The following is a 23026-nucleotide window of genomic DNA, read 5'->3' as shown; positions in this document are numbered from 1 at the left end:
GGGAAAAAAGGTCAAGAATCCAAAAATGAAACAAAAAACCAAGGTCAACGCAAGACCAACATAATAAATTTCGTACCTAGCTAATTTTATCAAATTTATGAATATGATGTGGAACATATATCTCATAGCGGATATTCATTATGTTTCCATAACGGAAGGGATCGCCATGTTTCAACCTCTAAATACATTAATTAGGCTACTGTATCTAGACAATAGATATGTATATAGTTTATTTATCTGTTTTTTTTTCTTTTTTTTTTTTTTGGTTGCAGAAAATTCCAGTAAGACATTTTGATTATCAAGATGACGCTTTATTTCATATGATGTGCATATTAAGGAAGAGGCCATTCATCTTCTATCGAATCGATGATTTACCGGTATGACCAAGATATCTCGTCAAGTTATATGTGTTTTGTTTTTTTGGTCTGCGAATAAATACTTTGATTATGCATGTGCTTCATTGTTTTGTCGCAAATTCATTACAGGTTAGCTCAGTCAACAAAGAGAAACACATTTGGGCAAGGAGGAAGTGCAAAGAGGAAGATCAGGCAGCTCATGAAGAGGAATGGCAAGAGAGCTTCAAGCAAGGCCGGAAACAAAAATATCTCAGAAAGAAGGATGATGATGAATGCCGATGGTTTCCATAGTGGCCATGGAGTTTTAACAAGGCGAGTCGTGTATATAAGAGAGCAATCACTTTCACTCCCTTTTGTGCTCAAAGAAGCTCAAATTAAGCTATCTTCTTCTCTCTATAGCTGCTACTACATACCCAGCAAGCTCATCCAGACTCACTCTCTCAAACAAAGAACATGAAGAAGCAGATAGTCAGCTCATCAAGCAAAGGAGGAAACAAAAAAAAGCTCAAAAAGAGGGATGATGATGAATACTGACGGACTCCATAGTGGCCATGGAATTTTTACAAGGCGAGTGGCAAGCGAGCTTCAAATGAAGGAGGAGGAGGTAAAGGAAGATAAGGTGGAGGAGGAAAAGACAAGGGACGAGGAAAGGAAGACAAGGAGGAGGCCCAAGAGGGGTGGAGGCCAAGGAGCCGAGTTTCACTGAGTCACCTGATCAAATTGTTGTTGGGGTGAATGTTGGTGCTGCTCAAGATGTGCCTGTTGGACCCCTGCCACCGGCCGCTGCCGATACTAATGAAGTAGATATGGAAACGGTACTTGGATTGAGTCAGTGGGGTTGATTCCCTCCCTGGAGAAGCAAGGAGGAGCAGGATTTGTGGTTTGGCGGGAAATTTCTAGTGGGCTTAGAAAGTTCTGCCTAGGTTGTTTAAATAATCTTCTCTCTTCCTTCTAATTGTCATTTGTTTTTAGATTAAATGCTTAAATTTTAATATGGTATCAGAGCTGGCTATACTTAAACTTAACAATTATATATGTAAATCGTGCTTTCGTAAATACCAATCCTTGCCATTGTTTCTTTCCACATTTGTGCATATCATTCCAAGAATGAGAACTAATTATGCCACTGAAAATGACTAGAGAAACTGTGCCAAGATACTTTAATCAACCAAACTTTCAGCAGCTGCCAATTACCCTATTAGTCTTTAGTTTACAAAAATTTGCATTAACAGCTTGACAAGAATCATAAACATGTGGGATTAAGTAATGTGGAAGATAGTACAGTAGTATACTACCCTAGAAAAGATGTTTTAATAATTGAAATAACTTGTAACTTTGTGCTTCAAGCAAACCATGCATATATAATTGGTGAATTACCCTAATGAATAAGACTTTTCTCTACAACCTACTGTGTATCGGGTTCAAACTCTCTCTCATCTTCATAGTTTAGATAAAATTAGTATAATTAATCATGTGTGCATATTAGTCAAAGTAAACAGGTAGTACCTAATTCAATATTTGATAGTGGGCTATTAAACGATGACCAAACCCTACTCGTAGAATGAGAAGTAAGATCGAGAACTTAAAAACTGGTCATTCAAAAGAAAGAAAGAAAAGAGGCTACTTAATTGCCATAATTTTAGCAGTGCTTTATGGATGCTGTATTTGTCATTGTTTGGCGATTGTCAATATTTATGGTGACTTGTTGGACTACGACCACACTCATTTGTGATTTGCCAATTCCAATCCAACGTGTTTGACCATTCAACATGCAAAGAGATTAACATTTGCCTAAGTTTTCATTTCTCCTCTTAATCTATGACAACCCGCTTAATTTTTGGTGTCAAAAATTAAAAATGGGGTTAGCTTTTTTATTTTTCATTGTTTGATTATTTTGTGTGGTATTGAAGGAATGCTTTGTCAACCCTCATCAGCTTAAACAATTTGCTTCAAGTTCTTGGACAACTTATGCTCCAACTGATTGCAAACTCCAAAAGGTCCTTTCCTGATTACTTACAGCTAAATTACTATTAATCTCCTGCTTAACTTTGAAGCACGATGTAGAAAGTCCACAAAGAACATGCTAAATACCTTCTCCACAGAGAAGCCTATATTTGCAAGAACTTTCAGCTTGACTTTACTAGTAGCAGTTTGATGAGCTAGCCAGCTAGGAAACTCCTTCCTCGATATCTTTCTTTCCGATCTGGCCAGTGGAAATGACGAGCCATGAGCAATTCCAAATTCAATCAATTTTCCGGCCCTTCCGAACCCTAATCCAGCTAAACCATGTCCTTCATTTCCTTTTCTTTGGTATAGGCTTGTCACTAGGTATCATAATTACCTTATATTTCCAGAGCTTCTCATTCACTACTTTTCAAGCCTCCCTAAATTCCATTAACAATATTTTTCCTTTACAACCATCATCACTTCAAGCTCAATCGTCGCCACCCCCATCACTAAATCCGCTTCCCCCACCGCCGCCATTTCTCATACTATCTTTCTCCAAAAATGGGACATCTAACAGTGTTTCACTCACAGAACAAAAATTCCTTGTACACAATATGAGTGACAAGGAGTTGTTTTCGAGGGCATTGATGGTTTCTCGAATTCAAGATTTGCCTTACAAGCTTGTTCCGAAAGTGGCTTTCATGTTCTTGACAAAGGGACCTCTGCCTTTGTCTCCCTTGTGGGAGAAGTTTTTCGAGGGACACGAAGGACTATACTCCATCTATGTGCACGCACACCCCGATTTCAATGAATCAGTGCCTGAAGATTCTGTGTTCCATAGTAGAAGAATTCATAGCCAGGTTAGTTCCCTTCATTATTTTTGTGGATGGGAGTTGAGCTAAGCCCAAAATAGGTTAGCACCAATTTGGTATCGTATTCACTATTTGTGTAAGTCGAACATGAAAATCTCCACCTACAATTGGAGATGAAAACCATTAGACCGTATGGTAGAGGTTCACTTCTATAACGGAAGTATTTAAACGTGATTGATCAAGTTAATATGTACACATCTCTTAGGAAATCAATTAGTGTGGAGCTTACTACTGATCATTTATCCAACATTGATATTGGTTTCAACTTTAGCATTCATATATCCAATAGCTTGAAGGCTGAGCCTTAAGAAAGTCCTAGGATAGTAATTCCTGTCAATATGTCATGCTCGTGTTTGACAGTAGTTTATATTACAACCACATTTCAAATACATTTTCAATGTTTTCTTTTTAAAAAATTATTCTCGGATTCAATTATTAGATATTTTGCATATCATAATACAATAGATCTTTAAAAATTGTTTTGTAAAACGTTACTAGACCGGCCCTAAGCTTCAGCTTTCCTAGCATAACCAATTTGTTAGAGTCTGGGTTGTGTCATGTTTGTCTTTATGTGAAGCAAAAATCAACTCAAATCTGCTAACTTCATGCAAGTTTCAAGTCGTATTGTATCTGTTGTTAAAATTACAATTAACCCAAACACGCTAATTCGTAATGGACCACTGAACTCATACATTCTAGACTGTTGTGGTGAACATTAAACCCCAATTTGTTGGAGATAATAAGCTCATGGATAAGAGTTTCTGTATTTTTAAGTATGACCAAAATGAAGAAGAAAGCAATTAAACAATCTTTGCTATATTTGAAACCAATACTATTCATTCGGTTGCAGCCAGTCTATTGGGGGACATCATCAATGCTAGATGCCGAGAGACGACTCCTGGCAAATGCACTTCTTGACATCTCCAATCAAAGATTTGTGTTGCTTTCTGAATCCTGCATTCCTCTATTCAACTTCACAACAGCATATCACTACCTCATCAACTCAAACCTAAGCTTCCTGAACTCATTCGATGACCCGAGGAAGCCAGGCCGTGGCCGATACAACCCTCAAATGTACCCCATGATAAACATCACAGATTGGAGAAAGGGGTCTCAGTGGTTCGAAGTGCACCGTGAGCTTGCCGTCCACATCGTTTCAGATCGGAAATATTATCCGATCTTTCAACAGTACTGCAACCCTCCCTGTTACATTGATGAGCACTATATTCCAACACTTGTGAACTTGATGTACACTGAGTTGAATTCAAATAGGAGCGTCACCTGGGTGGATTGGTCAAGGGGTGGTCCTCATCCTGGAAAATTTGGATGGATGGATATTACGGATGAGTTTCTTAATCGGATTCGGTTCGGATCAGAATGCACGTACAATGGCAATACAACTTCAGTGTGTTTCTTGTTTGCTAGAAAATTCTTACCTGACGCATTGGAGCCCTTGTTGCGGGTTGCCCCTTTGCTACTTGGTTTTGATCCATAATTTGTTCTATAATATTTCATGTGTGGTGTAGTTAAGTGGTTCAAGTGAGAGGCATGTGGACACAGTTTTCTTTGGGCTGGTTTTTTCTTCTATAATTTGATGTTTATATTATCCAGCCATTTTTGCTTACTTGTCAAGCTTTCGGCCATAAATAAAAATAAACGAATAAATAAAATAAACGAGGAGATTAAAAAACCCAATCGGTTGACCTTTAATATTATAGTGAACGACGAGATCGACCACAGTGTGACCAAACTTGCCTATAGAGTGATTATCAAACACTTATTTTTATTTATCACACACCCCTCTCAATTTCTGACCGTTAGATCGAATGAATTGAAGAAAATCAACGCACAAAATTAATAACGGTATGTGAGAAGTAAAAAGATGTGTGTGAATGGCACTACACTTATTTAATAGTAGAATTAGGGCTGCTCCAACCAAGATTCACAGAAGATTTCCCTTCAGATCCATCCAATGTTTCAAAGCATGCAGTAATTTTGGCGTAGAGTAAATTTTAAATTCATTTGAGTCTACGTGTCGGATCCCCAAGTGTATAAATAGATTACTGGCATGCACGGTAATATGCTAGCTAGCAGGATAGGAATCATAAGATTGGCGGTTCTCGCTCTCATTCCACCTGAGCGAGCGAGCTAGGTTATTGCTGATAAAGAAGCAAATGGGGTTCTGCTACTGCATATATCGTCTATCTCCTGTCTTCAAATGGGGACCAAATTAAGGCCGAGTGTGACGTGCATGATTATGCTGTTGTGCGTCATGAGTGCTGTGCTGTGGTCCAATTAATCGTAATGGATAACGTGCTTCGGAGGGATCCACTGGTCGACAACCCATGAGGTCATCGTGCATTTCGGTCGTATACCTTTACGTAAAATCTAAAAAGTGCAACAGAGTCGATGGAGAAATTCGAACAATCCCAACCTGTCTATATCTTCGTAATTCGCAAAAGATGCGTGAATTCAAAAGCTTATCCTGCATTAATTTAACAATAGTTACAACCTGCAAGAATTTAGTACGTGTTAAAACAAAGACTTGGGTATATCAACGAAGAATACTCAATATGACTTTCATCTTCTTTGGACTATATATAAAAACAAGATCTGCTCTATCGAACCAATATATATTTTTATTTATTTAAAGTCGCATGATATCAGTCCACCAACTTCAAGACCCAATCCGGAATCCTATCTTAGGGTTCGGACGACCAACTCACTACTCCACAATCATCTGAGGGCTTGGAATCGATCCTACCCAAAGCGCGTTTGCCACGCATACGACTTGATCCAGAAATTTCTCACATCCTTAAATATTGAGGAACACGTCATCCAATAAGTTGATGTCACTGAAGCAACCATGCAAAGTGCCACACGACACTGCTGAAGGCCAACAACCAAGAATTGTAGTTATTATCAGTATCAAATAACCGATCTACCCATGTTCCAGTTCAGCATTAAGTTTGAGGTTGCTCCTTCTTCACTGCCTATAAATAGAACCAAAGGCCTTCAAGCTCAGGACCTTCGTCAAAATTCAATCTCTAGTATTATAGAAACCTCAAGTGATTCTTCAATCAACTCAATTGCTTTTCAACACTACCCAAATTGCTCTTCAGCAAAACCTCTAGCTCTTAAGCTACAATTGCAAATTAGTTTTCCTTTGAAGCAAACACTACCTACTATCCTTGAGATCTAAAACTCTTACAACTCTGTCTCACTATGCTATGATTCAGTTGACGTACAATTCCAATCATCCTTGAATTTCTCTCTGAGGCATATGTTTCTTGTTCAGTCCAGTCTGATACCAGTGAACTCAGTGGACTCCTATAGTATTATTTTCCCCTTCATGACCTGAATCTTGCTAGTCTTTATTGCGCTGTTTACATTTTTAGCCTATTTACTTTTCAAGTTATGTAGATCAACTCATCAGCCCTAGATCTTTTTGTAATTAACTATATCATTATTTTATAAAATGATTTCATTCAATTTTCTATTTTAATGGTAAGTGTAGCACTACTCAAGACTTGATAGTAAAGTTTACAAGTGCTCAGCACTACTACCGTACACCTGATCAAGGTGGTCCACATGTATACATGTAATCTACACCAAAAGTAGTTGGGAGATATGGGGATGATCGATGTTCAAGATACAAATGCTTAAGAGTTATCATCCAAAGCATTACAGGCTGTGAGACAAATAGTGTAGTGGGTACATAGATGATCAGCTAGATTTGCTTATATCTTGTGCAATCTCTTTTGAATGGACACTCTCATTGACGATGATTAGATACTAATTGTAATTAGCACCATGCATGTTATGGAGTGCCCTCTTCAGTCTTCATACGTAATTCTGCTTCTGCTAATCAATAAGTACTTGGACGTTCCTAAAAAAATCCTAGCAAAAACTAGCGGTATGTGAAATCTATGGGATTGCAAATTTCACGTTAACCCTATAGAGAAAGATTCTCTTACCCACAGATTTTGCTACTTGCATGTGCCTGGCTTAAGCAGGCATATATATCGTGACAACAATTTTTCTCCAACCGATGATTAAAATTATGCATGTATGCATTTGGATAAAAGTTTACCATCTTTTATTAAGAACGGTGTCGTACTTTGAAAAAAGAGATAGGACTATCAAAATCAACACAAATATAATACATCATCGTCATTCATGTGTGTCAAATTTGAGACCTTTCACTTATAATTGAAGGAGAATACCACTAAACTGTAGTATTAGTTAGTGATAAAATTTGACCAATTAAGTAAATACATTGTTGAGCCATTTGCACTGAATTATTGTATGACTCATTAAAATTGCTATGTATAAAGTAAACTTTATTTATGTGTAATTGTAAACAATTAACCACCATATATATGCATCGAATCAAAGAATTATGAAAATTCAACAAGTATAGTTTATGTACTTATTTACTCGAAATGTGCCTAATTTAATGACTAAATTTAAAAACTCACCACAAAATTTCACATCTTCTTTCGTTTTAAATACCTAAATGCATTAGGTACCAATTCAAAAGTAAAAGAGAGCAAAAATAAATAAATAAATATCAGTTGGCACCCATAGTCCCATTCTATGAATAAAAACAACCATTGCTAAACTTTTAGTTGGTGCATCCTCAAATTCTTGTAGCGCCACGTGTCTTAATTCACACAATAAAATTACAATTTTGATATTTGTTTAACTTAATGCCATTGCTCTAAGTATGCCCAATTTGAAGCTTATGCTATTTATATGTATTAATTAGAGAAAAAATTTCTAGATATTTGGTGTTTAAACTCAAAACATGTTTGTGGCATATTCAAACAAATGGATTTTTATTTATTTCTTATGACAGATGATATTACTATCCTAAATTAGATCAGGAGAATAGGAGAATCATTGAACTGAGAATACAATGGGTTAAAAAGGAAGATCATATTCACAGTGACAATTCATCATTTGCAACAAATGAACATTTTAGTTTTTTAAGAAAATGTACCGTCACTTAATCCTATAGTCTAGTTGTATTTCTTTTTACTTGTAAATTGAGGTCTTGTGTTCAAATCTCGTTGACAGAGAGTTCGATACCAACTTATTGTGGCAAGCTCATTATAGGTGTTCCCCATTGGTTTAGGTGAATCTAATGTCCATATATAAAAATCAAGCACCATGACACTACTATTGCCAAAGTATTGTAAGTTTGATAGGAGTGAGTTTTGTAAATTAAATGTTACACCTGTCTATTTTTTCTTTTTCTCTATTTTGGGAATGGTTATCTTTTTTCTCTCTTTTGTCATTAGTTGTATATGAATCACACTTATGAGCACTGAACTCAAAATTAAGAATCATAATCTTAACACTCAGATTCCTTGCCCCATTAAAAGTTTGATTCTTACATTATAGGTGTCACACTTAATCTTTCAGCCCATTGTGAAAAAGCCTTAGCATAAATATATCGTTGAATTGATTTTTTTTTTTTTTTAAGGATTGCATTGTAATTTCCAGCTTGCAAGCAGTTGAGAGAATTTTCAATGTGACCGGCATACGAGGTAGTACACCACTTGTCACTATAGAAATGGTGGAATTTGTTTGTTAAAAAGTTAATAACTTAAAAAATAAAATTTCTCACCACTTACATAAAAATACGTGGTGTACCACCCGTATTTCCGTCACAATGAAAAATTTCTCCAAGCGGTGGTGGAGGTAGGGCTACATGAAGCATGATGGTCCGGCCCTTCAGCATATCAATCGATAGCATACCACTAAAAGCTTAAATTACGTCGTCCACGTACTCCCAACTTGAAAAAAACACAACACAGCATAACAAAACAGACAAACGAATCTCAGCATCAGTCGTTCGCCTCCAGCGCAGCCTACCTGCCTCTGTCTCTCTGCCCCTCTCTCTCTCCTACCTTTTTATTAGCTGCTCAAATCTCCGGCCGCTGCCCCTCGCCGGAAGAATCGTGTCGCGCCGATGGAGGAGTCCTACCTGAACCCGTTCCTGGACGGGACGACGTTCTATAACCGCATTGTGCTCGGCAGCCTCGTGCCCAATAGAGTGTGGGACCCACTCCCCCACTTCTTCCAGACGTGGCTGCGCAACTACGTCGGAGGGACCTTGCTCTACCTCGTCTCCGGCTTCCTCTGGTGCCTCTACATTTATTACTTGAAACGCAACACTTACATCCCCAAAGGTACACCAATGTCCAATGGTCTCTCTCTTCCTTTTTAGTGGTTTGACTTTTACTTTTCGTTATGTTTTTTAATAAAATAAAATAAAAATTGGTGGTTTGGTTGTGGAATGAAATATGTGTGAGTCTGTGATTTGGTGGGTACTGTTGGTTATTGATTGTGAAAATCTCTCCTCTCATGGATAATGGAAATTATGGAACACCAAAAAAAACAAACAGATGTATTATAGTTGGCTAGAAGAGTGTGCTTCCTCGCTCTTTGTACATAAGTTCAAATCTCAAATTAGATTAATTAGAATATCGCTTCTAAAAAGTAAAGCATAATTAAAGACCATCACATTGTTTTTGAGTAGTTATGTGATTTCTTAGAATTCCTATCTAATTACTCTTGTTATTTTCAAAGTATGGATTGAGGAGAGTTTTAGTGATTTCTAAATCTATTTAGCAGATTGGTTTTGCTTGGTTCAAAACTTTTGAGTCTCTTTATTTGTTTGTTGGTTTTGATTTAATTTCTTCATTGCTCTCTTTCTTCAATTGTGTTTTCTATGAGTAGTTTATTTTAATCTCAGGAAAATTAGATGGACTGTGGTTGTTCGAGTTGTTTTTTATGTACAATGATGGATCTGTATCTCAACTTCTCTATCATATTGATTAGTGATTAAATTTTTTACAAAGATTCAGCATACATAAGGTTACAAGGTTGTAGCCTGTAGGTTGTGGATCCTATGATGTTTTGTTAATTGACCGTAAAATTTCGTCCGTATTGACAACTACCTTTAGGCTGAATACAATTTACCTTCTTTCCTTATCTGTTCCCTCATTGCAGATGCCGTTCCCTCGAACAAAGCCATGCTTTTGCAAATATATGTTGCCATGAAGGCCATGCCTTGGTACTGTGCTCTTCCAACTGTTTCTGAGTACATGGTTGAAAATGGTTGGGCAAAGTGCTTTGCAAGAATAAGTGATGTGGGTTGGCCTGCTTACCTCTTGTATTTAGCAATTTATCTTGTATTCGTGGAGTTCGGAATATATTGGATGCACAGAGAGTTGCATGACATAAAACCTCTGTATAAATATCTTCATGCAACCCATCATATCTACAACAAGCAGAACACCCTCTCTCCGTTTGCTGGTAAGCTATCAAACTAAACTTTCATACTTTATGGCCATTTGATTGTTTTTACATCTTGTCGGATTCGGATGCATGGGCACATATATATCTGTCATGTTTGATTGTGTTATAGAGTATGTAAAATCTGCGTTTGGTGCACTTGATGAGGATACATATTTCTGTGACATTGTTTACTGAACTCTTTCTCCTCTGTCTTGCTCTCACGCTTCCCCCTTTTCTTCCCAGCGTATCTCTTGCTCGAACACCAGATATCTTGCTTGTTATTATCATTGTATTTTAAGTTTGTTTTATCCTGCCAATTGAGTTCCCCTCTAGTCTATTTTGTCGTAGAACGTGACTTTCAAGGACTTGATGCGATAGATAAACTCTAGGAATTCCACGATTGTTTATCCTTCCTCGTTTATCAAAGTTCCATTCATATTCTGTACAGTTTTGGTTTTTGCTTAGTAACTTAAATTTTGAGTGTTGAGTGAAAGAAGCCATTTTGGAAGAAAGTTTCTCTTTTAAAAAAAAATATTTCTTTTTCTTTTTTACTTTTCTTTTCCGTAACATAAGACTGTTAATCTCTTTCATATGGCGATTTTGGCTCTAACTCGCGTTGCCGCTCTCAGTGTATATCTGGAAACCAACTTTACAAGTCTCAATTGCTTTCTGGATCAGTAAGAAGCACGAAAAATACATGGAATGCACATGCACTTTCAGCTTTCTTGTTTTTCTGTGACTTTCACCTTAACAAGCTAATGATGTACTATTTTTCATTCGTTCTGCAAATTCTCCCTCCCCACCTAGGACTTGATAAAAGAACTTTAATGTCCTCAAGTTTTTCCCCAGGATCATTGGTTGACTAATAATTCAACCTTGTTATCACCCAGTAGATTTGGTATGGTATAGGCTTTAGAGTCCCAGTGAGGATTATTTTGTGCGTAATGTTCATGGACTGAAGTGGTAGTTTCATGCCACTTATTGTGTGTTTCAGTTCATCAGAATCCCTGTCCGGAAAAATAAAACATTCCTCGGAAATTGGTTATGTACCTTTTTCTTTTATCTTCATGTGGATTTGAGTCTGGCGGTCTCTGTTGATCAGTAGTGCTTAGTTTAAGAGTTCTGCATTCTGTTTGAGATTGACATCTTATCAACTTTTGTTTATGACATGTTATCTGTTTTCCATAAGTAAAAAGGCCATTTTAAGTTTTTTTTTTTTTTTTTTGTTTTTTAATGGAAATCAATGTCACTTGAACAATTCCTATTTTGTTTTCCTGAGTTTAATCTTGTAAGAGTCACTTGTTTTCTGATCCACTCGACGTGTTATTCCCGACAAATATGATGCAAGGGAAAACAAATTACTGGTTTGTACTTCATTAAATTAAGGAACGTGGTTCCACTTAACACTATTTTCGTTTGGTTCAGATAAGCTTTATTTCCTACAATCATCAACCTTGTCATCAGGCTTTTGAAATCTTTTGTTTACTTATTTTGCTAATGCTCGACTATTTTGGATCTGTTTATGTCAGGTTTGGCTTTTCACCCAATTGATGGGATACTGCAGGCAGTTCCACATGTTATAGCTCTATTTCTTGTACCAATGCATTTTACCACCCACATAGCGCTCCTATTTATTGAGGCCATATGGACAGCGAACATTCACGATTGCATCCACGCCAAAATATGGCCTGTCATGGGTGCCGGCTACCACACCATACATCATACTACATACCGCCATAATTATGGCCATTACACTATATGGATGGATTGGATGTGTGGAACTCTACGTGATCCCCTGGATGATGAATCGAAGGTCTTATGATGCACTCATTGCATGGATTAGCTTTCTGCGGCTCTGGTTTTTCAATGAATTTCGATGATGGTTTGATTTCTTTTTGTCTGTGGACTCTGCTTGTATATAGGAGCTAGCAGAGAAGATAATTTGAGGACTAGGAGGAGCTTTATCTCCTTATCTATTCGACATAGCCATGCAGTCTTTGAAATAAACTGTAGTTGTAAACTTTTGGGCATGTTTTGAATGGATTAGGAATTTTCATCAAATCAGAGACGCCCTTCTTCTTTTTCTATATGGCAATGTTTAGTGAGTAGGAGGGTAAGTAAGAAATGGGTATGGATCAACAAGCTCCACCCCCTTCTTCGCTAATCCGTCAAATTCTGACTTTTAAGGTATTCGATTATGAACTTTAATTTGAAACTCGCAGTTTTTTGTATTTTTTTTTGTTACTAAACACAAAGGAAAACAGTAATTGGAATAATTCTAATACCATGTGTTTAGTCATAAAAGGTCAGGAATCAAAACAATTCATATATCTATATCGTGTAAGTAAACATGTCATTTATGTAACGTTGGGGAAGATATTTTAATTATCTATCATCTGGGAACATAACACTTATGGGGACTAAGGTATGGTTTGTGGTTGAGGTGATTTTAAAAAAAGCTGGTAAGAAAAAAAGTTGGGAGAGTTTTTGGTGTTTGGTAAACACCCCAAACCAGCTTTTTTTCAAAGTTTCAGATGAAAAAAAGCTAAAAAGTGGAAGCTGCAAAAAGCAACTTCAAAAAGTGGCTTATTTTCAAAGTTTCTCCTGATTCCTCACACTTTCAAGAGGAAGAACAACGCCGCCACGTCCCCGCGACCCAGCTCCAATCCGTGATCAAGAATTGCAAATCGACGGCCCGATCGTCCATTTCTTCATCGCCGTCTTTCTCCTCCCCTTCATTGCTTTCTCCGTCACCATCTCTGCCTCTAGCTTTGTCATCAGAAATGGTGAATTTCTCAGCCTTGAACGTGAGGCTAGAGCGCACAATTTCAGAAACCCTAGTCCTGTAAGTTCCATTAAATCCTAATTTGGAGGTGGAGTAAAAGTAGGAGGAGAAAATAAGGATTGGAGCGATCTGATTGGGGCAGAAGAGGGAGCAAGCGTCGTCGTCATCGCCGGAGAAGAAATCATCATCTAAGGTTCCGACACGGGTGAGGTGAAGAAATGGGCGGTGTCGACGGTGGAGAGAGATCACAGAAAGGGACTCGGCTGGAGATCTAGGAGAGTGGTGGTTGGTATTGCCAATGCCAGCGAGGTCGAGGCAAGAGATGAAGGATTTGAGAGAAGGGTCGCGGTCGACGAAGGAGGTGAGGAGGCGGGTCCCATTTTCGAAGACCGTGCCGAAAGAAAAGATGAGGAGGGAGAAGAAGACGAAGGTGAAGAGGTTGCCAGCAAACGACGTCGTGGCTTGTCATAGCACATCTAGTATTATACCTTTTTGGTCATTTCACACAGCCACAGCTGTTTTACTTAAAAGTTTACCAAACAGTATCATACTGCTTTTTTTTTTCTTTTTTTTTTTTTTTTTTTCCAAAAGCACTTATACAAAAATGTTTACCAAACACTCTGCTGCTTTATTTCACAACTGCTTATTCCTAGCCGGAGAAGTAACATAAAGGCACCACGAGGAAAATTCCGCACCACCCTTTGTTGATCTTGCAATCATTTCCAAAAAAGCACTTAAGTCGCCTCCAAGTTTTATTTAGTCAGAGACTGTGTGCATGGAGTGTGCAATATGTCGATTGCTATCAACACAACCTGCGAAATGTTTCTAATAAATTCCTCGAAGGCATTGCATTAAACGTTTGAAGGGGACACAAAAAGGTCTCATATTAAACATTCAGAGGGTCGATGAAGGACTTAGGACCTTCACATGCATTTTTCCGGCCTTCGAAAGGTTCTGGGACCACCGAATCTCTATGTGTATCCGCCGGTACATGAAAACCAGGCACATCACAATGTGCTTATTTCATGTTCACATAATTGAAAACTTGAACCTTATATATATCACCTGCCTATCCACAATACTGAGAGGTGATTTCGCTATTGTGCGAGATCCGGTTGAGTTTTGTTAGATGCTATTAAATGGTGCTTCGAGATCAAAAATTGATTTGGAGTCGCGATGTCCTTTTCTGCAAAATTCAAATAAAAATATAGCGTTTTACTATCTCACAATTAATTGGTGTTGAGAACTTTGATCTCTTGTGTGATATTGTGGCACTAAAATATTCATTGGCTTCAATAGGAGTCCTTCATCTCTTTGAATTTCTTGCAACATCTGTGATTATAATGTTATAGTTTCATATTTTGTTTGAAATTACTCTCGTATCAGCTCATATTCTTCATTTATTAAATCTTGTATTCGCCCTTTTATGAATGAAATATGACGAATTATCTTCTATAATAAATAATAAAAAAAATATAAACGTTGATGAACTCAAATAGAAAGTGGCGGGTAAATAGAGAAACCGAAAAATAAAATAGGAGTAAATTAAAATGGCAAAATATAATCCTCATTCCATATATGAACCTAATACCACCTACCTACCCACAGTATTGACGCCTCTTGTTTTGCGAAACCACTCTCATGCTGAGAGCCCTCGTCCTCAGCTATAAATACTCAACGGATACGTGGCCATTGCATCCTCTCTAATCGCTGGTTAGGGTTTTGGCTAGATCAGCTTCCATATAAAAAGAAGAATGGTGAAGGTTTCCGAGTCTTCTGAATCCCAAGATGAAGGAGGCGGTGATGGTGCCCTTTCTACTAGTGAGCCTAAACTAGGGTTTTGTAACATCGTATTCATGATTTACTAGAGGTATATATGTTTCTATATATTAATACGTATCCTTTCTTTATTTTTCCCTTTTGCAGTATGTGTGTTTTGTGGATAAAGGTTTCGTCTTCTTGCTTGTTTTGCGGTGATAAATATTTTAGATGTTTCTGAAACCTAGCTACCCCTAGCTAATTCCTCTAATTTCTAGTTTGGTTTATTATTATTTTCATTTAACATTTTTTGAATTGTGATTTTAGATGCAAGAACATGTGTTACTTTAATATTCTCCCTCCGTGGTTTTTAAGTTGTGAAGAGAATTTGGTGCTATACTGAAAATAATTTGCTTGAGCCAAGGAATAATTGAGTAATATGAGATCTGATTAATCAAACACACCACATTACCCTTTTCGTGTTAGTTCTATTAATATATGTGAACAGCAGTTGTCATGATTTTAATGTGTATGGATTTTTTCTCTTGCGCATAGATAATATCAGTTTGTTTCTTATACAGTCTCTACATATTAGAAAAAAGCCTCATGAAATGGTGTGATCATCTCGTTGTATCCTAGTGCATCTTAGATGTAGTTGCCCATGATTAACAATATATGAGCACATCGAATTGATTTGTGCGTTTCAATGCAGCACTAATTAAGTAGTAAATACATTTGTATTGCTAGATTTTAATGTTGATGACATGGTACTGATGGAATTCATATCGTGTGTGCCTACTCCAGAAGTACTACCGTACGTAGCAGGAGGGACATTCTGAAAAAAAGAAAGCAAAAACAAGTCGGGGGCAGTGTTAATATTAAAAGATTGGAAATGCCCTAAATGGCATCGGCGTTTGCATGATCCGTAGTAGCCTGCTGACCCTTCGAAATGAAGCAAGACAGGTCCGGGTGGTTCAAAGTGAAGTCGATGCATTGATAACTTCCTCTCCGACGACTAAGCCTTGTTAGTTTCCTGTTGTGACTGCACGAAAGAAAGCTCAGGAATGTGGTCCAATATAATAGCTCCAGTGTATTCCAAGACGTTGCCGTTTCAATATGATTACACCCGGTTACACTACCAATGGACTGAAACCCTTGCTTGCATTTGAAGCTATGCTCCGTGCTCCAATGGCCAAAAAAAAAATATCTTAAGAACACACTCATTAGGACCTGGAGAGGATCCATTCTTTCAGTTGATATGGAGGACAACACAATAACTGTCAGCCTTCGTTTCAAGGGAAGTCTTGGATACTCAAACTATATATACAAGGTCAAAGAACTGGCCTCCATATGAAGTTGTTGAAACAAATTAACACCATTGTTTATACAAGCACTTGAATCTGAGCAAAGACTGTACAGGCAAACCTTGCTTATATGAAGTCCCTTTTTCTGATGTATATTCAAGCAAGCACAAAGGGCAAGATTCTACTGGTTAGAGTTGTAGTCCGAGGAATCCTTATGTATGGATGAGCTGTAGCTTGCTAGCTAGGGTTGTATAGAAATATGTGATTGTATATTTGTAATATAATAATTAACAAACGAAAGTGCCCCTCTCTCATTCTATTTATTTTTGTTTAATTATTTTTTTAGCATAAATACAATATTCATTGATGAAGAAATTGAATACGTATAACATTAATCTTGTCAGGGATTTCAACCCGAACCAAGAGAAAGAGTTTTCCGCACCAAAGAAAATTACTAAGAAGTGCTATCCTCAATGAGAAGATCAGAGATTACATTAGGGGTTCTTTAAACCAAAGTACTGGGTTATCAACAGTTAAACCCAACTAGCTAGCCTGTGTGCCACCTTGTTTGTTGTTCAATTTTTATCTCAACGTTATAGAATAAAAATTCGACTTGAAAGAGAGAGGAACCAATGCTCTACGTTAGATTTAACAGTTTATGGATCAACTTTATACAGAACAATCTAGTGCGCTTGCTGGTTGTCCCGTGGCAAGTGTTCCCGGTTGAGCCTGTACTCTGTTAAAATCCAAATATAAGGATCTTCGGAAGATTCTCGATGGCAGGGGGACGTTTCGCGGCTTGGACCATAACGAAATATAAAATTCTGATCATATGCGGGTTTGCCCATTAGCATGCCTAGTTCACCGGATGTGTGGAAGTTTATGATGTTACCACCACTAAATTCCCAATTTCTCTAAACCATAAAAAGGCGGACTCCAAGTCAATAAAAACGCAGACTCTAAAGTTAATAAGACTTTTCACTTTATGAAAGTCGGGGGGGGGGGGAACGTTTATCGTACACAGCTTTACCCTTATTTTGCAAATAGGTCGTTTTCACGACTCGAACCAATGACATTTCAATCACAAACGAACAACCTTTCTGTGCGACATTCTCTAAACCATTATTCATTGAAAATGTATATTTATATTTGTACACCATTTCTGCACACGTCTATTGATTTTTGTCATCTGATTCTTCCATGAGGCCAATTTTCTCCCAAAGACGGTAGAAATGTGAATTAATTTCAGAACACCCTTTTATGTCCCTTAGTTCTCCCGAGTTATTCAATTCAAATGCTAACAAGGCGTGAGAAAATCACTTCCCTTAAAAGTACGAAAATGCACGAAATGCTGATGGCGAAGATCTCTGGCGTGTTTAAATGACGCTGATTTTCCATTAGAAATACAAAGCAGGATTTTCCCTCGTTGCAGAATACACATATACATACAAAATGAAACATATAATTTATGTGAACACCACGCCCAAATCAGATCCATTCCATTTGGAATTTTGATACATCATTTGAATAACGTACCTTATTTCAGCTGCTCTCCATGTAATAACAAGTCACTACGCTAAACCCTTCTTTCTCCTAAACGTGTCGGCTCGGTCAGTGCTCATCCGAGACTTTTCGGGCTTGTTCGACTTTTTAGACTTCTCTAGTCGACTATCTAAACTGTTTCTAGAAACTTCTGGAAGATCAGAACCTGCTTCGCATGAATCTGAAGTACCGGTTTCAGATGGTTTGTTCTCGTTCGCAGAATCTACTGTACTTGTTCTAGAACCATTTGTGGTCGATTTTGACTTGCCAAGGCTGTGTACAAATTTCTTTAGATGTTTGATAAATTCTGGGTAAAGCTCAAGATTGCCGTGCCCACCTCCACTGAGCCATAAGGGGTCATACTTTTCCTTGCAAAGTACCCAAAGCTGCTTCCCATGGGACGAATCTACAACCTCGTCTGCTGTCCCCTGGGCATAGAACATTTTATTACGACTTTCCACACAAAACAAACAACAGTTTCTGGTATGAGAAAAGATGGAAAGGGAATGTGAATGACTGGCGGTAACATAACCATTTAAAATGATGTGGCTACCCTCTCCTGATTCCAATGAGGTGACGATGACTAAAATCTCACCTAAAATGCAATTCCCAAACCACAATAAGTTTTTGCTAAACCAAATTCACTTATTTCATTCATCCGATAGATGATGCATGAAGCATCCTTTTATGTCTTCTGTCCCTAACAGCAGGAGAAAGTTACCAATTCTACCACAAACTTCGATAATATGTTGAAAACTCTACCATGCATTAATCTACAGACTTGTAATCTATTGAAAATTTACTAAAAACTCCATGCGGTTACACTTCAAACTGTGTCTGCATTCAGACGTGTGTGTGTGCGCAGAGAGAAGAGTAAGAACTGGAAGAGAGGAGATAAACTTACATGTATAACCAGGACAGGACAGTTCACCATTGAAATTTTGTCGATATTCTGAAAAAGAGAATATTTTTTGGTCAATCTGGAAAAATATATATAAGTCCCATTTGGAGGATGAAACTAGCAGACAGTGTAAAATCACTGGTACAAAATTACCTTGTAAATATCAAACCAGTATGTCCGCTTGACAGGGTACAACACCCTCAGCCCAGACAAAATGGGACTGTGTAATACCACACCTCTCAAGGTTGGTAGACGTGATGCAAGATCAACAGTGGGACCACTACCAACAGACTGACCATATAATATTAGTTGTTCATCTTTGACCCCGTATTTCTCCTTGAGGCATTTATAAGCTGCATCAATGTCCGCATACGTATTACACTCGGTTGCCTGATTCAAGAGAAAAAGGTGACTGTTACTCATTAAGCATGAACTGCTATCAAACCTAACTGTTTAGACGCATTAACAAAATAATTTGGCAAGCATCTGACATCAATGAATGGTATGCAATACCCATATTTATCACTTGCGTATAATAACAAAAGGAAACAAACATATATTCAGATGCATCAAGCTACAGTCCATTTTTCTCTTGGAAAATCAACCACCAAAATACAAGGATACTAACATGCAAAAGAATCTCCAACCTTAGTTTCCTAGTCAAATTCCATCTTTTGACGATATCTGCATTCACATTTTCTACACTCAAGTGCCCATTTAGCCATATAGTTCCCAGCCTAAGAAAAGTATAATGAATTTATTTGTTTTAAACAGTCGGATCAGAAGCTTAATATCTTGAACAAGAAATAAACAGAAACCATGATCTAACACCCTCCAATAAAAAAAGGAAAAACAAATGAATCAAAAGATACACAGAGACAATTATACATTACACCATTTAAGTTGGATAAACCATATCTAACACTAAGATCTCGAAAACACATCAAGAAGCTAGCATCTTATGACAGCATAATTGAGACTAGGCTTCTAACCTTTCCAGTTGACTGTCCATAACCAGAGTAATCATACCTGCGAAATCCATGTAAACAAACACTATTAAATTAAGTCACCGATAGAAAACATACTGAATGCTTGTTGGTTACTATAATTATTTAGAAAAGAATCTTGTTTTTGAGTTCTTTAATCTCAGTACCAAACATAATGTGTTTGACAATCTGATTGACCTGTGTACATAGTTGAACATCTTGTCATGTTCCTCTGTTCAAGTAAAATTCTTGAGACATTATCTGATTGGTATTTTTGTGTGAATCGTGGAAGATGACTCTCTTCACCAACGTTACTACATGTGAAGTGTTTCGTTAGTCTATTTTTATTTTCGCTTTGGTTGCTTGGTTATGGGTGTATATAAAACCCATTTTGGTTTTCATCCGGATGTTTAGTAAATAAAAGGAAACAGTATGCATTATTGTCTACTATTCCTGTCATTGTTTGCAAACTGCATGTAGAACTAGAAGTGCATGCACACTAGCATAAAATCGCTATTCACTAAAACCACATAATTTCAAATACATATTACTCTCCAAATGAGTCTACACTATTTGTGCTTGCAAGCACGCATACGGACTGCATGCAGCTGAACAAAATTCTAATATCTAACCATGCATAAGGTTTTAGTCTAGGCAACATAAGATTATAACTTCACCGTTATAGTTTATCTTCAATTGCTCGCGTAAAAATTTTACTTTCATAAGGGAAAATAATCAATTTAAAACCAACATGAGCTTTATGGTTACATTATTCACCTCCTGTGCTACATTGTAGCAAATCCAGCTTTTCCTGTTGGGAATATAGAAACTTGACATGAACCTAAAAATAACATATAAACACCAAAACCGCAAGTCTATGTCCGCGTGGAAGGGAAAATTTCACTTCTAACTAGCTCGAAAGATCATAATGTGCCACCAATTAGGCCCAATTTGCTTCGTGTGTTAAAGAAATATAACTACTTCGTTAAAGTTTTATACTTTTGCTTTCATTTTCCATTATTGTGGCATTGATTTGCAATTTTGCATTTCTTGGAATACTTGTAAAAGGAAATAATTGAGCTCAGCCAACCAATTTTGTAGCCATGCTTCCAAATTTTACAAGATTTACTTCATAATATATTTTCACATTTATAACTCTAAGCTGAAATAATTAGCAATAAATAAACTGAATTAACTAACAAACACTACCAAAAAAACTTCAGCTTTGAAATCCCGTAAGAATTATTACCAACCCATTTGAAAGTAATCAAATTAAAAAACCAAGAAACCAAAATCCACAATCATAAGCACGTACTTACCCCATCAAATTAATCCGAAGGCGAGTACTCAATTCGACGAAAAGCTCAAACATCTGCCCCAAATCAGCAGCATTTCCATGGGAGTAAAGCATAGTTGCAGAGGCCTTGGGGTGCTTGACGTGTACGGCCACGATTTCATTCCCCCGGCGATTCCTGAGCTTCAGCACATCCACGTCGTCCCTCCTCGGTACCTCCGGAATGAGGAACCTCCCTTCACACGACTCGTCGGCGACGACTGTGTACGACGGCGGACTAGGCGGGAAAAAAGCGAACTTGGCTGCGATCGAAGAGGTCACTCCGCCCATCTTATCGTCCTTCTCATCACAGGCGCCAGTCGGCAACCGAAATATCAGAGGCCCCTAACGCACACCCTTGGATCGATCTCGCCTCAAACTGACATAGACGCAAGAGCGCGACAGAAGCACGTGATTGCTGACCAGTGGCGCCTCGTGGAGGTTGAAGGTGGTAGCGCGTGGGAAATTGGAGGGAGAGAGAACGCCTGAAAATTGGCCGACGAAATCACATAGTCATCTTTTGACGTGCTCGGAGTCTTTAGAATTTTATGGTTTTTCGGACGACGACTTTATATGAATGTCTAGTCTGACAGAATGGGATAAGATAATGAGGCCTAAATGTGAAGGCCGAATCGTTGCTGTGTGGGGTCTACCGAGTGTTCGATGATTTGTATGGCTGACGTGGAGTTTGGTTCCGAGACGTGTCGTCGAGTGGAAGTGTCACGTGGTCACTTTTGATGTGGTGGACGACAAGAATTTTTTCATGGTGATGAGAACATGAGTGCTACACTGCATGTTTTTATATAAATGTTAAGAAATTGTATTTTTTAAATTATTAATTTTTTAACACATACATTCTAACGTTAATATAATAATATATGATATATCATTCCATATTTCAATCACACTAAAAAAATCTCTCCCGACGACATCAAAAGTATAGAGGGGGATCGCTGACTGCATGTTGTATGTCGTTATGTCAGTGGGATCTTTGGGCAAAATTGTAAATCACTCTAATTTACTACAAGAGGATTTGTACTCGCTCGTAATCATTGTGAATACAGAATATGTCACGTCTACTACTATTTACAAGCAAAGGTTTTTTTTCTTTTTTTTAAATAAGATTTTTCATAAATTTTTTGTCAATTCATATATTAATATTATAAAATATTATGTCAAAATATGAGATGAATTAATCTTTGCTTTAAAGAGACAAAGACCCTACCAAAAGTTAATTGGACTACCCGCCAATTCGGTATTGCTGTTACCTTGCATATAAGTTGTTTTTGTTTTATTTGTAAAATAATCGGTTGTAAAGAAAAATAGTGAAGAGTTTGATAAATTATATTTTTTTTTTGTACTATTATTATTAAAATAAATAAAGAGTTCGAAACTATTATAATAATTTAGAACAAGAAAAGTTCTGAACCCGAAATCAAAACGTATGTGTTGAAAATCTAATGGTCCAAGAATCACAATACAAGGTTATGATGACAATGTCAAATATGCGATCAAAACTATATGAAAGGAACATGAACCGATCTGAATTTTTTAATGTGTTGTATTGTTGTCAACGAACACTGGCTCAGTTCAGCCACATGAGCCTGACCTCTTGGGAAAAGGGCCATACGCAGCCCAATAATAGGTAAGGCCCAAATTTACGAAGTTTACCAGGCAAAGGTTGGGTCCTTTCAAATCTTAACAAGCCCAGTAGCTCCTCACCTTTGTTTCTTAATTTACAATTAAGGACATGATTGAAATGATTATCCTCTGCAATTTGTGTTCCAAATGATGATTAAGTTTGCAAGGATTTGAAGCACAACCGTGAAAAAATGCAGGCAAATTTGCCCACTAAAGATGTGTCGGGCCCAATAGTCTATGCACTTGATAATTGAACCTCTCTGAACATCAACACATGCAAGCCGAAGGAG

General features: G+C 37.5%; 4 protein-coding genes across 4 annotated transcripts; 2 read left to right on the top strand and 2 right to left on the bottom strand.

Moving 5' to 3' along the window:
- Positions 1-2917: 2917 nt before the first annotated feature.
- LOC137749318 (glycosyltransferase BC10-like) lies at positions 2918-4670 on the top strand. The gene is made up of 2 exons (XM_068489410.1): positions 2918-3163; positions 4026-4670. The coding sequence occupies exons 1-2, from the start codon at positions 2918-2920 to the stop codon at positions 4668-4670; spliced, it is 891 nt and encodes a 296-aa protein (XP_068345511.1).
- Positions 4671-9006: 4336 nt separating this feature from the next.
- On the top strand, positions 9007-12547 carry LOC137708407 (delta(7)-sterol-C5(6)-desaturase-like). The gene is made up of 3 exons (XM_068447475.1): positions 9007-9375; positions 10199-10504; positions 12016-12547. The coding sequence occupies exons 1-3, from the start codon at positions 9156-9158 to the stop codon at positions 12306-12308; spliced, it is 819 nt and encodes a 272-aa protein (XP_068303576.1). The 5' UTR covers positions 9007-9155; the 3' UTR covers positions 12309-12547.
- Positions 12548-13106: 559 nt separating this feature from the next.
- On the bottom strand, positions 13107-13820 carry LOC137707782 (uncharacterized). The gene is made up of 2 exons (XM_068446705.1): positions 13808-13820; positions 13107-13732 (listed from the first exon to the last, which is right to left on the bottom strand). The coding sequence occupies exons 1-2, from the start codon at positions 13818-13820 to the stop codon at positions 13107-13109; spliced, it is 639 nt and encodes a 212-aa protein (XP_068302806.1).
- A 3886-nt stretch (positions 13821-17706) lies between these two features.
- On the bottom strand, positions 17707-21680 carry LOC137708160 (uncharacterized). The gene is made up of 5 exons (XM_068447170.1): positions 21082-21680; positions 19769-19805; positions 18930-19166; positions 18780-18827; positions 17707-18303 (listed from the first exon to the last, which is right to left on the bottom strand). Exons 1-5 carry the CDS (start codon positions 21384-21386, stop codon positions 17905-17907), a joined length of 1026 nt encoding a protein of 341 aa, XP_068303271.1. The 5' UTR covers positions 21387-21680; the 3' UTR covers positions 17707-17904.
- Between the last annotated feature and the right edge of the window lie 1346 nt (positions 21681-23026).

This window comes from Pyrus communis, chromosome 11 (genome assembly GCF_963583255.1).
Source record: "Pyrus communis chromosome 11, drPyrComm1.1, whole genome shotgun sequence".
NCBI classification, from domain to species: Eukaryota; Viridiplantae; Streptophyta; class Magnoliopsida; order Rosales; family Rosaceae; genus Pyrus; species Pyrus communis.
This window is presented reverse-complemented; position numbering and strand designations above follow the sequence as displayed.

Bases quoted from the DNA above. Each gene is read 5' to 3' on its own strand.
- LOC137749318 (XM_068489410.1), top strand. From the start codon at position 2,918: ATGAGTGACAAGGAGTTGTTTTCGAGGGCATTGATGGTTTCTCGAATT. The intron at 3,164-4,025 runs GTTAGTTCCCTT...ATTCGGTTGCAG, and splicing joins GTAGAAGAATTCATAGCCAG to CCAGTCTATTGGGGGACATC.
- LOC137708407 (XM_068447475.1), top strand. From the start codon at position 9,156: ATGGAGGAGTCCTACCTGAACCCGTTCCTGGACGGGACGACGTTCTAT. The intron at 9,376-10,198 runs GTACACCAATGT...CCCTCATTGCAG, and splicing joins CAACACTTACATCCCCAAAG to ATGCCGTTCCCTCGAACAAA. The intron at 10,505-12,015 runs GTAAGCTATCAA...TGTTTATGTCAG, and splicing joins CACCCTCTCTCCGTTTGCTG to GTTTGGCTTTTCACCCAATT.
- LOC137708160 (XM_068447170.1), bottom strand. From the start codon at position 21,386: ATGGGCGGAGTGACCTCTTCGATCGCAGCCAAGTTCGCTTTTTTCCCG. The intron at 19,806-21,081 runs GTAAGTACGTGC...TGGATTTCGCAG, and splicing joins CTTCGGATTAATTTGATGGG to GTATGATTACTCTGGTTATG. The intron at 18,304-18,779 runs GTAAGTTTATCT...TTCTATGCCCAG, and splicing joins GTCCTGTCCTGGTTATACAT to GGGACAGCAGACGAGGTTGT.